Source organism: Oncorhynchus mykiss, chromosome 9 (genome assembly GCF_013265735.2).
Source record: "Oncorhynchus mykiss isolate Arlee chromosome 9, USDA_OmykA_1.1, whole genome shotgun sequence".
Classification (NCBI taxonomy): Eukaryota; Metazoa; Chordata; class Actinopteri; order Salmoniformes; family Salmonidae; genus Oncorhynchus; species Oncorhynchus mykiss.
This window is the reverse complement of record NC_048573.1, coordinates 584,852-599,484: the sequence shown is the minus strand read 5'-3', so window position 1 is coordinate 599,484 and position 14,633 is coordinate 584,852. Positions and strand designations below refer to the sequence as shown.

The following is a 14,633-nucleotide window of genomic DNA, read 5'->3' as shown; positions in this document are numbered from 1 at the left end:
ATCTGTCGACAACAAATATTTATTCTTCATCCAGTTGTTTCAAGAATGAATGATCAAATAGGACACTACAAGACAAGAGTCACAGGGGACAGTTGAGTATCTTAGCACCATTAGAATATCTTTGATAAAGACCTCGCCTGTCAAACCAATCAGTGGATAGAAAAGACGGGCTTTGGTGCTGTCACGGTACAAAACGTAAACAGGGACGAAACACTCCGACGGACTAGAGAAATGACTTGGGAGTCTACGTTATTGGTTTATCTTGTTAGAGGGCGGGATCTGAAGTTCTGCCGCGTTCAAGTGCTATTGGAAACTTCGCAACTTCCCGAGTTAAACAGAACATATGTTATTTGTGTAGAGCTATCTATCTATTGATACTTCTCAAGAGGGAAATTCAGCATCATCTTTCACCGATGATTTAGAAAGTCAGACGGGAAGATTGCGGAAGCTGGTGTTCTGTTTGAAACAGATGGCGTATCGAGTGGAGATGAGAAGGATTGGTTTTCGGTGGTGAATTTAAGGACACAAAATAAATAATGTGGTAGTGGACTCTAGTAAATCCAATATAAATTCGGTTTATATTTTGGTCGGAGTGAGGGTTTTGAATCAATGTTGTTACCTGGGAGATCCGTTTGAATTGTGTATGAAAATCGTGTATGCATTGGATGCGGTGGCATCGGTGAGAGTAACGAGGAAGTGAGCTTGTTATGGTTTTCTGTGTATCCGTGAAACGGAAGGAGCGTACTCTGCGCCTCAATAAGATATCGGATTGGAATGTGTCGTGTGGATCTTCGAAGCAGCACACCTTTTAAGGGGCTTATCTCTGGGGTGGCGCTAAAAGTCAATGCCAAGGAAATGGATGGTGCACACCGATTGGTCGATGGATCCTTTAATTAGTTTTTTTGAAGAAGAGTCTCTCCCTTCACACATGTGCTTGGGTTCTGTGATATAAATTGCCAGCAGATCCAACTCGCTTTCTTAAAGTTGCAGTAGGATCAGACCACATTCTTGTTTAGATTATAGGTGGCTAAAAGCTCCACTCCGTCAACCGATGTGCGTGCATGTGCAAGGGCGGAGTCTGTTTTATTGAGGCAGCTTTCACTTTTGTCCACATCGTTGTTGCGTTCCACCCAGAATAGAAAGTCGCCTTGTGTGGTTTATATCCACTAGGAGGAGCCAGAGTAGCTTACCAAGCAAGAGCATGCATGGACCAACTGGCAAGTGTCTTCACTGACATATTCAACCTCTCCCTGACCGAGTCTGTAATACCTACATTTTTCAAGGAGACCACCATAGTCCCTGTGCCCAAGGAAGCGTAGGTAACCTGCCTAAATGATTACCGCCCCGTAGCACTCACGTCGGTAGCCATGGAGTGCTTTGAAAGGCTGGTCATGGCTCACATCAACACCATCATCCCGAAAACTCTAGACCCACTCCAATTCGAAATCCACCCCAACAGGGGCTCCCAAGTGGCACAGCAGTCTAAGCCACTGCATCTCGGTGCTAGAGGCACCACCTCAGACCCTGGTTCGAATCCAGGCTGTATCACAACTGACCGCTATTGGGAGTCCCATAGGGCGGCACACAATTGGCCCAGTGTCGACCGGGTTTGGCAAGTCAGGACATCATTGTAAATAAGAATTTGTTCTTAACTGACTTGCCTGGTTAAATAATGTTTTTGTTTTTTTAAACAGATGATGCCATTTCTATTGCACTCCACACTGCCATTTCCCACCTGGACAAAAGGAACACCTATGTGAGAATACAGCTCAGCGTTCAACACCATAGTGCCCTCAAAGCTCATCACTAAACTAAGGACCCTGGGACTAAACACCTCCCTCTGCAACTGGATCCTGGACTTCCTGACGGGCCGCCCTCAGGTGGTGAGGGTAGGTAACAACCAAACTGTCATGCTGATCCTCAATACTAGAGCCCCTCAGGGGTGCTTTGTTGACGACACAACTATGGTGGGTCTGATCACCGACAACAATGAGACAGGGAGGAGGTCAGAGAACTGGCAGTGTTGTGCCAGAACAACAACCTCCCCATCAAAGTGATAAAGACGAAGGAGCTGATCGTGGACTACAGGATAAGGAGGAACAGGCCCCCATTAACACTACGGGCTGTAGTGAAGCGGGTCGAGAGTTTCAAGGTCCTTGGTGTCCACATCACTAACAAGCTATCGTGGTCCAAACACATCAAGAAAGTCGTGAAAAAGGGCACGACAAAACCTTTTTCCTTTCAGGAGACTGAAAATATTTGCCATGGGTCTCCAGATCCTCAAAACGTTCTACAGCTGCACCATCGAGAGCATCCAGACCGGTTGCATCACCGCCTGGTACGACAACTGCTCAGCATCTGACCATAAGGCACTACAGAGGGTAGTGCGCACGGCCCAGTACATCACTGGGGCCAAGCTTCCTGCCATCCAGGAACTACAGTGGCAAGAAAAAAATATGTGAACCCTTTGGATTTACCTGGATTTACCTGGATTTCTGCATAAATTGGTCATCAAAATGTATCTGATCTTCATCAAGTCACAACAGACAAACACAGTGTGCTTAAACTAATAACACACAAATTATTGTATTTTTCTTGTCTATATTGAATACATAATTTAAACATTCACAGTGTAGGTTGGATAAAGTATGTGAACCCCTAGGCTAATGACTTCTCCAAAAGCTAATTGGAGTCGAGAGTCAGCTAACCTGGAGTCCAATCAATGAGACGAGTTTGGAGATGTTGGTTCGAGCTGCCCTGCCCAATAAAAAACACTCACATTTGAATTTGCTATTCACAAGAAGCATTTCCTGATGTGAACCATGCCTCGAACAAAAAGCTGGAAAGGGTTACAAAGTATCTCTAAAAGCCTCGACGTTCATCAGTCCACGGTAAGACAAATTGTCTATAAATGGAGAAAGTTCAGCACTGTTGCTACTCTCCCTAGGAGTGGCCGTCCTGCAAAGATGACTGCAAGAGCACAGCGCAGAATGCTCAGTGAGGTTAAGAAGAATCCTAGAGTGTCAGTTAAAGACTTATAGAAATATCAATTATATAGAAATTTTGAGTTGAGTTGTTTGCAAAGAACACTCAACACTATTTGTAGAGAAACAAAAGGCACAGCAACATCAAAACCTCATCCCAACTGTAAAGTCTGGTGGAGGGAGCATCATGGTTTAGGGCTGCTTTGCTGCCTCAAGGCCTGGACAGCTTGCTATCATCGATTGAAAAACAAATTCCAAAGTTTATTAAGACATTTTGCAGGAGAATGTAAGGAGAACCTGTATGCCAATTGAAGCTCAACAGAAGATGGGTGATGCAACAAGACAACAGAATGGCTTCAACAGAAGAAAATACGCCTTCTGGAGTGGCCCAGTTAGAGTCCTGACCCCAACCCGATTGAGATGCTGTGGCATGACCTCGAGAGAGGAGTTAACACCAGACATCCCAAGAATATTGCTGAACTGAAACAGTTTTGTAAAGAGGACTGGTCCAAAATTCCTCCTGACCATTGTGCAGGTCTGATCCGCAACTACAGAAAACATTTGGTTGAGGTTATTACTGCCAAAGGAGGGTCAACCAGTTATTAAATATAAGGGTCCACATACTTTTTCCACCCTGCACTGTGAATGTTTACACGGTGTGTTCAATGAAGACATGAAAACGTATCGTTGTTTGTGATTTATTAGTATAAGCAGACTGTGTTTGTCTCTTGATGTGATTTAGATGATCAGATCAAATTGTATGACCAATTAATGCAGAAATCAAGGTAATTCCAAAGGGTTCACATACTTTTTCTTACCACTGTATCGGTACCTCCTGTATATACTAGGTGGTGTCAGAGGACTGTACCGGTACCTCCTGTATATACTAGGTGGTGTCAGGACTGTACCGGTACCCCCTGTATATACTAGGTGGTGTCAGAGGACTGTACCGGTACCCCCTGTATATACTAGGTGGTGTCAGAGGACTGTACCGGTACCTCCTGTATATACTAGGTGGTGTCAGAGGACTGTACCGGTACCTCCTGTATATACTAGGTGGTGTCAGAGGACTGTACCGGTACCTCCTGTATATACTAGGTGGTGTCAGAGGACTGTACCGGTACCTCCTGTATATACTAGGTGGTGTCAGAGGACTGTACCGGTACCTCCTGTATATACTAGGTGGTGTCAGAGGACTGTACCGGTACCCCCTGTATATACTAGGTGGTGTCAGAGGACTGTACCGGTACCTCCTGTATATACTAGGTGGTGTCAGAGGACTGTACCGGTACCCCCTGTATATACTAGGTGGTGTCAGAGGACTGTACCGGTACCTCCTGTATATACTAGGTGGTGTCAGAGGACTGTACCGGTACCTCCTGTATATACTAGGTGGTGTCAGAGGACTGTACCGGTACCTCCTGTATATACTAGGTGGTGTCAGAGGACTGTACCGGTACCTCCTGTATATACTAGGTGGTGTCAGAGGACTGTACCGGTACCTCCTGTATATACTAGGTGGTGTCAGAGGACTGTACCGGTACCTCCTGTATATACTAGGTGGTGTCAGAGGACTGTACCGGTACCTCCTGTATATACTAGGTGGTGTCAGAGGACTGTACCGGTACCTCCTGTATATACTAGGTGGTGTCAGAGGACTGTACCGGTACCCCCTGTATATACTAGGTGGTGTCAGAGGACTGTACCGGTACCTCCTGTATATACTAGGTGGTGTCAGAGGACTGTACCGGTACCTCCTGTATATACTAGGTGGTGTCAGAGGACTGTACCGGTACCTCCTGTATATACTAGGTGGTGTCAGAGGACTGTACCGGTACCTCCTGTATATACTAGGTGGTGTCAGAGGACTGTACCGGTACCTCCTGTATATACTAGGTGGTGTCAGAGGACTGTACCGGTACCTCCTGTATATACTAGGTGGTGTCAGAGGACTGTACCGGTACCCCCTGTATATACTAGGTGGTGTCAGAGGACTGTACCGGTACCTCCTGTATATACTAGGTGGTGTCAGAGGACTGTACCGGTACCTCCTGTATATACTAGGTGGTGTCAGAGGACTGTACCGGTACCTCCTGTATATACTAGGTGGTGTCAGAGGACTGTACCGGTACCTCCTGTATATACTAGGTGGTGTCAGAGGACTGTACCGGTACCTCCTGTATATACTAGGTGGTGTCAGAGGACTGTACCGGTACCCCCTGTATATACTAGGTGGTGTCAGAGGACTGTACCGGTACCTCCTGTATATACTAGGTGGTGTCAGAGGACTGTACCGGTACCTCCTGTATATACTAGGTGGTGTCAGAGGACTGTACCGGTACCCCCTGTATATACTAGGTGGTGTCAGAGGACTGTACCGGTACCTCCTGTATATACTAGGTGGTGTCAGAGGACTGTACCGGTACCCCCTGTATATACTAGGTGGTGTCAGAGGACTGTACCGATACCTCCTGTATATACTAGGTGGTGTCAGAGGACTGTACCGGTACCTCCTGTATATACTAGGTGGTGTCAGAGGACTGTACCGGTACCTCCTGTATATACTAGGTGGTGTCAGAGGACTGTACCGGTACCTCCTGTATATACTAGGTGGTGTCAGAGGACTGTACCGGTACCTCCTGTATATACTAGGTGGTGTCAGAGGACTGTACCGGTACCTCCTGTGTTTTTAGCCTCTGTATTGTTATTGTGTTACTTTTTATTTGATTTTTTACTTTAGTTTATTTAGTAAATATTTTCTTAACTATTTATTGAACTGCATTGTTGGTTAAGGGCAGTAAACATTTCATGGTAAGGTTCTCACCTGCTGTATTCAGCGCACGTGACAAACACACTTTGATTTCATCTAGGCTGGGCGGCATATACAGTATACAATAAGTTTTGTATTGATTCCTATGTTGTTGATGTAAATAATATGTGTTGGTCTGTGGTGTCTAATGATGAGCAACCAGACGCTGCACTTGACACATTTATGAACTTGCTTATTCCAGTTACCAATAAGCACCAGTAAGAAAATGACTGTAAAAACAGTTAAATCCCTGTGGATTGATTAGGAATTGAAAAAGCACTTTTTGACCAAGAAGCTGAGTGATGGAGTACTGCATCAGATGACCTGGCCTCCACAATGTAGAAAATAGTCAAAATAAAAAAAACCTTGAATGAGTAGAGTGTTGTAAAACGCTGGACCGGTAGTGTATATATAAATACAATGCATTCAGAAAGTATTCAGACCCATTGACTTTTTACACATTTTATTACGTTACAACCTTATTCTAAAATTGATTTAAATTTGTTTTTTTCCCTCTCATCAATCTACACACAATAGCCCATAATGACATCACAATACCCCATAATGACATCACAATACCCCATAATGACATTACGATACCCCATAATGACAAAGCAAAAACTGTTTTTTAGAATTTTTTGCTAATGTATTAAAAATTGAAAACGGAAATATCACATTTACATAAGTATTCAGACCCTTTACTCAGTACTTTGTTGAAGCACCTTTGGCAGCGATTACAGCCTCAAATCTTCTTGGGTATGACGCTACAAGCTTGGCACACCTGTATTTTGTGAGTTTCTCCCATTCTTCTCTGCAGATCCTCTCAAGCTCTGTCAGGTTGAAGGGGAGTGTCGCTGCACAGCTATTTTCAGGTCTCTCCAGAGATGTTTGATCGGGTTCAAGTCCGGGTTCTGGCTGGGTCACTCAAGGACATTTAGAGACTTGTCCCCAAGCCACTCTTGCATTGTCTTGGCTGTGTGCTGTGATAGAAAAATTACATATTTACCTGGTTTGTTTGATAATTAATACTTAACAAATAGGACATTTCTGTTCTGTTTAATTCTGTGTTTCTGTAAAGAGAAGGTTTCCACTCTAGCTTCCTGCAGTTAGTCTGGGCATAAGGGCAAGGAAAAATGGGTTTTGCTGGAGATGGCTTGAGCTGACAATGACTTGGTGATAATTACCTACAGCTGGCATTCCATAGACAAGATGTGGTGTGTGTGACCCAGATAGAGAGAGCCTGGAACGGTTTAGAACAATGCCTTATTGTCTCATCTTCCTGGCATCTGGGAAACTGAGCCGGGTGTAGATAACCAAGGTGGCTAATGGGAAGGTTAGAAATGACTGACTAAGCATTTTTTAGGGCCTATATAACATGTGTTTTTAATTTTCAATTGGGTTCTCAGCCTAACAGTCAAAACTGTTGGGTTGACGATTTGATTATTTTCAATAATTAATTGATATTAAATAAAGATGATTGTTTGAAGAAATGACCAAGTCTCTCTCAGTACTGAATTTCCATGATAGTACGTAATACTATCATCCGCATGTATACAAGAATATTACGTTGTCTTGTGCTTAGGGTCGTTGTCCTGTTGGAAGGCCTTTATGGTGATGGGAGAACCTTCCAGAAGGACAACCATCTCCAGATGAACTCTGGAGCTTTGTCAGAGTGACCATCGGGTTCCTGGTCACCTCCCTGACCACCTCCCTTCTCCCCCGATTGCTGAGTTTGGCCGAGCAGCCAGCTCTAGGAAGAGTATTGGTGGTTCCAAACTTAATCCATTTAAGATTGATGGAGCCCCCTGTGTTCTTGGGGACCTTCAATGCTGCAACCGTTTTTTTTTGGTACCCTTCCCCAGATCTGACTCGACACAATCCTGTCTCGGAGCTCTACGGACAATTCCTTCGACCTCATGGCTTGGTTTTTGCTCTGACATGCACTGTCAACTGTGGGACCTTATATAGACAGACAGGTGTTTGCCTTTCCAAATCATGTCCAATCAATTGAATTTATCACAGGTGGACTCCAAGTTGAAGAAACATCACAAGGATGATCAATGGAAACAGGATGCACCTAAGCTCAATTTCGAGTCTCATATCAAAGAGTCTGAATATTTATGTAAATTATTCTAAAAACCTCTTTTTGCTTTGTCATTCTGGGGTATTGTGTGTCGATTGATTAGGAAAACATGTAATTTCATCAATTTTAGAATAAGTCTAACGTAACAAAATGTGGAATAAGAGGAGGACCATCCTCAGTGAATTTCATAAAAATGGTAAAACATTAAAAGTTATCCTTTTTAGATAAAACTATACTAAATATATTCATGCCAACAAATAATTGATTAAAACAGTTTTGCAATGAAGGTCTACAGTAGCCTCAACAGCACTCTAAGGTAGCACCATGGTGTAGCAGGAGGACAGCTCCTAGGAGGCTCATGGTTCTCACCCCCTTCCATGGACTTACACAGTCATTATGACAACTTCCGGAGGACGTCCTCCAACCTATCAGAGCTCTTGCAACATGACATGTCCACCCAATCAAAGGATCAGAGAATGAATCTAGTACTGAAAGCATCAGCTACAGATAGCTAGCACTGCAGTGAATAACATGATGAATCTAGTACTGAAAGCATCAGCTACAGCTAGCTAGTACTGCAGTGAATAACATGTGGTGAATAGTTGACTCAGAGAAATTAAATAGTTGAACAGTTTTGAACAAAATATTTTTTTTCCACTTTCAGTTTCATTAACTTAGCTAGCACATGCAGCTAGCTAGCTTAGCCTACTCAGAGGGATGTTATGTTAGCTAGCTGGCTATAACAGAGGGATGCTATGTTAGCTAGCTGGCTATAACAGAGGGATGTTATGATAGCTAGCTGGCTATGACAGAGGGATGTTATGTTAGCTAGCTGGCTATAACAGAGGGATGTTATGTTAGCTAGCTGGCTATAACAGAGGGATGCTATGTTAGCTAGCTGGCTATGACAGAGGGATGCTATGTTAGCTAGCTGGCTATAACAGAGGGATGTTATGTTAGCTAGCTGGCTATGACAGAGGGATGCTATGTTAGCTAGCTGGCTATGACAGAGGGATGCTATGTTAGCTAGCTGGCTATGACAGAGGGATGCTATGTTAGCTAGCTGGCTATGACAGAGGGATGCTATGTTAGCTAGCTGGCTATAACAGAGGGATGTTATGTTAGCTAGCTGGCTATAACAGAGGGATGCTATGTTAGCTAGCTGGCTATAACAGAGGGATGTTATGTTAGCTAGCTGGCTATGACAGAGGGATGCTATGTTAGCTAGCTGGCTATAACAGAGGGATGTTATGTTAGCTAGCTGGCTATGACAGAGGGATGTTATGTTAGCTAGCTGGCTATGACAGAGGGATGCTATGTTAGCTAGCTGGCTATGACAGAGGGATGCTATGTTAGCTAGCTGGCTATGACAGAGGGATGCTATGTTAGCTAGCTGGCTATGACAGAGGGATGCTATGTTAGCTTGCTGACTATAACAGAGGGATGCTATGTTAGCTAGCTGGCTATGACTATCCAACACAACACTGGAACCCTTCCAAGTCAAGGTAAGCTTTTGGTTTTATTAATTTATTGCCACCGGGTTTACTAACGCGTTAGTTCTATTAGCTACTTTAGCTAATAAGGCTAATAAGGTGACAACTATATAGGCTGTGTGTAGCAATTATGACATGGTTTGGCATGGAAAGATTTTTTCTCCTGGCCACATACGGCTGATGTGTTGTGCATTGAAGTCCACAAGAGAAGGGAAAAGGTGAGAGGAGAACGTATAGATGCGAGAAGGAATACAACGTGGCTGCTATGAAAGTGAACTGTGTTTCACACGTGATCAAGGGTGTATTCATTTAGACGATTCTGTTACGTTTCTTAAACGGAAGCAAACGGAAACAAAACGGGGATAAACATGCCTGAATTTGTCCAATAGAAACACTCGTTTGCAACTGTTGGACTAATGATTACACCCTAGATCAACTAGATGCAGGCAAGTGTGAAAGGAGGTTTTGAATGGGTCACTGTCACCTCAAATATTTATCTTGTCCTGTGTTGTTGTAAATAAATAAATATGTTGTAAATAAGGCCATGCTTATGAATAAATAAATCGTCCTCCCTCGTCATAAACGGCACTGACCGCCAGATATATATTCCGGGGATTAAAGTGATATCCCATCATACGCCCCCTGATCACCACGGTAACACGTCCTGTTACCCAGAACCCCCAAGGTCAGAGGTCAACAGTGACGGTGTTATCACCCTTAATCAGCCAATCAATGACCTGATTTTGACCTGAGTAATCAAAAGGTTGTAACTAATACAAAGTTTACAGTGTTCAGAGTGTGTGTGTGTGTGTGTGTGTTTAGTGTGTGTGTGTGTTCAGAGTGTGTGTGGGTGTGTTCAGAGTGTGTGTGTGTTTAGTGTGGGTGTGTGTGTGTTTAGTATGTGTGTGTGTGTTCAGAGTGTGTGTGTGTGTGGTTAGTGTGTGTGTGTGTGTGTGTGTCCATCGTAGTGGAGGATGAAAGTGCTCCTCACAGAACAGAAACATGTCATCACGTTGTTCAGGTTTACTGAGATGGTTCTATTTAATACAACAACCAACATTCTGTTACTAACAAATAAATACATGATTACACCCCTCACAACCCCACCCCCAAATGTGTGCGCGTTTGGTTTGCGTGCGGTGTGTGTGTGCGATGCGTACATGTTTGTATCCTCTGTGTGTGTGTGTGCGATGCGTACATGTTTGTCTCCTCTGTGTGTGTGTGTGTGTGCGATGCGTACATGTTTGTCTCCTCTGTGTGTGTGTGTGCGATGCGTACATGTTTGTCTCCTCTGTGTGTGTGTGTGCGATGCGTACATGTTTGTCTCCTCTGTGTGTGTGTGTGCGATGCGTACATGTTTGTATCCTCTGTGTGTGTGTGTGTGCGATGCGTACATGTTTGTCTCCTCTGTGTGTGTGTGTGTGTGTGCGATGCGTACATGTTTGTCTCCTCACTGTGTGTGTGTGTGTTATGCAGCGCGGGGGCTGAAGAAGGGCAGGGCTCGGATGTAGAGGTCCAGTCTAGTAGAGAAGAGGTCAGAGGACAGCTGCTCCCCCAGAACACACAAAGGATTCTTCACTATGTACTCTACATACAGCTGGAATAGAGACAGAGATTATAATACTACATACAGCTGGAATAGAGAGACCAAGGTTATAATACTACATACAGCTGGAATAGAGAGCGAGACAGAGGTTATAATACTACATACAGCTGGAATAGAGAGCGAGTGAGGTTATAATACTACATACAGCTGGAATAGAGAGAGAGGTTATAATACTACATACAGCTGGAATAGAGACACAGACAGAGGTTATAATACTACATACAGCTGGAATAGAGATACAGAGGTTATAATACTACATACAGCTGGAAGAGAGAGACAGACAGAGGTTATAACACACAGAGGATTCTTCACTATGTACTCTACATACAGTGAGAGTGGGAGAGAGAAAGAGAGAGAGAAGAGGGGGGAGAGAGAAAAGAGAGGGAGAGAAGAGAGGGGGAGGGAGAGAGGGATACTGGGTTACTTACGCCCCCCATGCTTACCGTGCTGTATATCTGGTGCAGTATATCTTTAGCGTTGGGAACTCCCAGGTCTGTGTTCATTATGATCTTGATGCCAGTAGCTGTCTCATAGTAGTGCAGTTTATACTTGCTGGTCTGAAAGGTCAAGAAACCATCCTTCCTGTGGAGGGGTTAAGGGTAAACAACAGTGAAGGAAGCTGCATAGGCTACTAAACCTTCATACGACTACTCAGAGCAAATCTTAAGACTTCCAATCGTTGAATATAAGATTCAGGAGGATGACCACGCAAGACTGATGTTAACACATACCATACCCATCCATACCACCCATCCATCCATACCACCCACCCACCCAGCCATCCATCCATCCATCCATACCACCCACACATCCATACCACCCACCCATCCATACCACCCACCCACCCACACCACCCACCCATCCATCCATACCACCCACCCATCCATCCACCCATACCACCCACCCAGCCATCCATCCATCCATCCATACCACCCACCCATCCATCCATACCACCCACCCATCCATCCATACCACCCACCCATCCCACCCATCCATCCATCCATACATCCACCCATCCATCCATCCATCCATCCATCCATCCATACCACCCATCCCTACCACCCATCCACCCATCCATACCACCCATCCATACCACCCACCCATACCACCCACCCACCCTTCCATCCATACCACCCACCCATACCACCCATCCACCCACCCACCCATACCATCCATCCATCCATACCACCCACCCATCCATACCACCCACCCATCCTTACCACCCACCCATCCATACCACCCACCCATCCATACCACCCACCCATATATACCACCCATCCATCCACCCACCCATACCACCCAGCCCTCCATAACACCCACCCATCCATACCACCCACCCATCCATACCACCCACCCATCCATCCTTCCATCCATACCACCCACCCACCCATCCTTACCACCCACCCATCCATACCACCCACCCATCCATACCACCCACCCATACATACCACCCATCCATCCACCCACCCATACCACCCAGCCCTCCATAACACCCACCCATCCATACCACCCACCCATCCATACCACCCACCCACCCATACCACCCATCCATCCTTACCACCCACCCATACATACCACCCATCCATACCACCCACCCACCCATACCACGCATCCATCCATAACACCCACCCATCCATACCACCCACCCACCCATACCACCCACCTATCCATACCACCCATCCATATCACCCACCCACCCATACCACCCATCCATCCATACCACCCACCCATACCTCCAACAACACCAATCCACCCATCCATACCACCCACCCATACCATCCATCCACCCATCCATACCACCCATCCATCCATACCACCCACCCATACCTCCAACAACACCAATCCACCCATCCATACCACCCACCGATACCATCCATCCACCCATCCATACCACCCACCCATCCATACCACCCACCCATACATACCACCCATCCATACCACCCACCCATACATACCACCCACACCACCCATCCATGCCATCCACCCACACCACCCATACATACCACCCACCCATCCACTCTGAAGGATACATATCCAGGGGAGACATCTTGCTGCAGAAGGATCTAATGGAGAACAGCATCCCATACATCAGCTTAAACTCCTGGGAGAGAGAGAGAGACATGAGGGAGAGAGAAACCAGTCTAGACAATTGTATCACTTATGTTATAATGAGGTCTGTATGAAACAAACTTGTATGGGTGGATATGAAGATGGGTGGTATGTATGGGTGGGTGGATGGTATGAAACACTATGTAGTCTATACGAAACACTATGAAGCCTGTATGGAAGGTTATGAAGATGGGTGGTATGTATGGGTGGTATGAAACACTATGTAGTCTATACGAAACACTATGAAGCGAGTATGGATGGTTATGAAGATGGGTGGTATGTATGGGTTAGTGGGTGGTATGAAAAACTATGAAGCATGAATTAAGCGTTATGAAGCCTGTATGTCACGTTATGCCTCCTGTCTCACCTCTTCCTTGGAGATGCCGGCCTGTTTCTTGCGGTTCCACTCCCCATAGTGCAAACAGCTTCCGTTACGATCAAAGATGTACAGGTTATGAACCGTCATCTATACAGGGGTCAGAGGTTAAAGGTCAGGGTTCACTTCGACCACAACTGGTGACATTGTGAATCCTTTATATTGCCTTTATAGTCATGTGATGGCTAACCATGAAACTAGCCCTATTATGAATTGCAAGACAGAGCGAGGAATTACTACGTCAATCTTTGTCATTATTTTTGGACTCTCCCTTACTAAATATTCGCCTTGCAACTAACTACAATATAAACGAGTGTGTGTGATGTTGCTATTGAGCTAACGTTGGCTAGGTAGCTAAACATTCAAGATATCTAGTTACACTGCGCTATCTGTGTCGTTACTAGCATTCTCTAACTTCGAAAATAACTAACAAATAACTATTAATAAAGAGAATTAGTCGAGAATCAAAAACTGTTCACCTTTCTCTTCCTGTTTCTTACAGAAATACCTCAAAAGAGACGCCCCTTCTACTGCCTGACGATAAAAAGTCTGCCAAAACTCGTTCGTTCCGGGTATGAAATTAATGATTGGAAGGAGAGCAAAATACTATAAGAATAGAATAGTATGTCTGTTTGTGCTACTATTTTACACATCAAGATAGAATTTGTTCGATAATTTCAGAAAGGCACTCCATAAACTGCGTTGTTTTGTCAAGCTACGTGAGGAGATGCGCTACTTACGTACAAGTGCTCCAACTCGACTATTTCTTCCGTATCTTTGGTATCCGCATAGACCCGTACGCCGGGTTGCCATGTTCGCGATTTTCTGGTTTACTTATAAGACAATGTCGGGGGTGAAGATGTAATGGTCGCGGGTTTAGGGTGTTTGGGCTAGTTTTAAATTACACCTCGGCCGCAATGGCAATTTCTTAAAAATATATACCTAACAAAAATATAAACGCAACAATTTCAACGATTTTACTGAGTTACAGTTTATATGAGGAAATCAGTCAATTCATTAGGCCCTAATGTATGGAATTTCACATGACTGGGGGTTCAGCAAGGTGGGCATGGGCGGGCATGGGCCCACCCACTTGGGAGCCAGGCCCACCCACAGGGGAGCCAGGCCCAGCCAATCAGAATTAGTTTTCACCACAAAAAGGGCTTTATTACA

At 44.9% G+C, this 14,633-nt stretch overlaps 1 protein-coding gene across 1 annotated transcript; it reads right to left on the bottom strand.

The window, feature by feature from the left end:
• Positions 1 to 10,770: 10,770 nt before the first annotated feature.
• On the bottom strand, positions 10,771 to 14,237 carry trappc1 (trafficking protein particle complex 1). Its single transcript, XM_036986997.1, has 5 exons — positions 13,940 to 14,237; positions 13,452 to 13,550; positions 13,006 to 13,076; positions 11,419 to 11,557; positions 10,771 to 10,966 (listed from the first exon to the last, which is right to left on the bottom strand). Exons 2-5 carry the CDS (start codon positions 13,548 to 13,550, stop codon positions 10,838 to 10,840), a joined length of 438 nt encoding a protein of 145 aa, XP_036842892.1. The 5' UTR covers positions 13,940 to 14,237; the 3' UTR covers positions 10,771 to 10,837.
• Between the last annotated feature and the right edge of the window lie 396 nt (positions 14,238 to 14,633).

What these genes read in the sequence shown, in the direction of transcription:
- trappc1 (XM_036986997.1), bottom strand. Translation starts at nt 13,550, where the DNA reads ATGACGGTTCATAACCTGTACATCTTTGATCGTAACGGAAGCTGTTTG. An exon ending in AAGATGTCTCCCCTGGATAT is followed by an intron (nt 11,558 to 13,005) that starts GTATCCTTCAGA and finishes ACCCCTCCACAG; the next exon opens with GAAGGATGGTTTCTTGACCT. An exon ending in TGCACCAGATATACAGCACG is followed by an intron (nt 10,967 to 11,418) that starts GTAAGCATGGGG and finishes TCTCTATTCCAG; the next exon opens with CTGTATGTAGAGTACATAGT.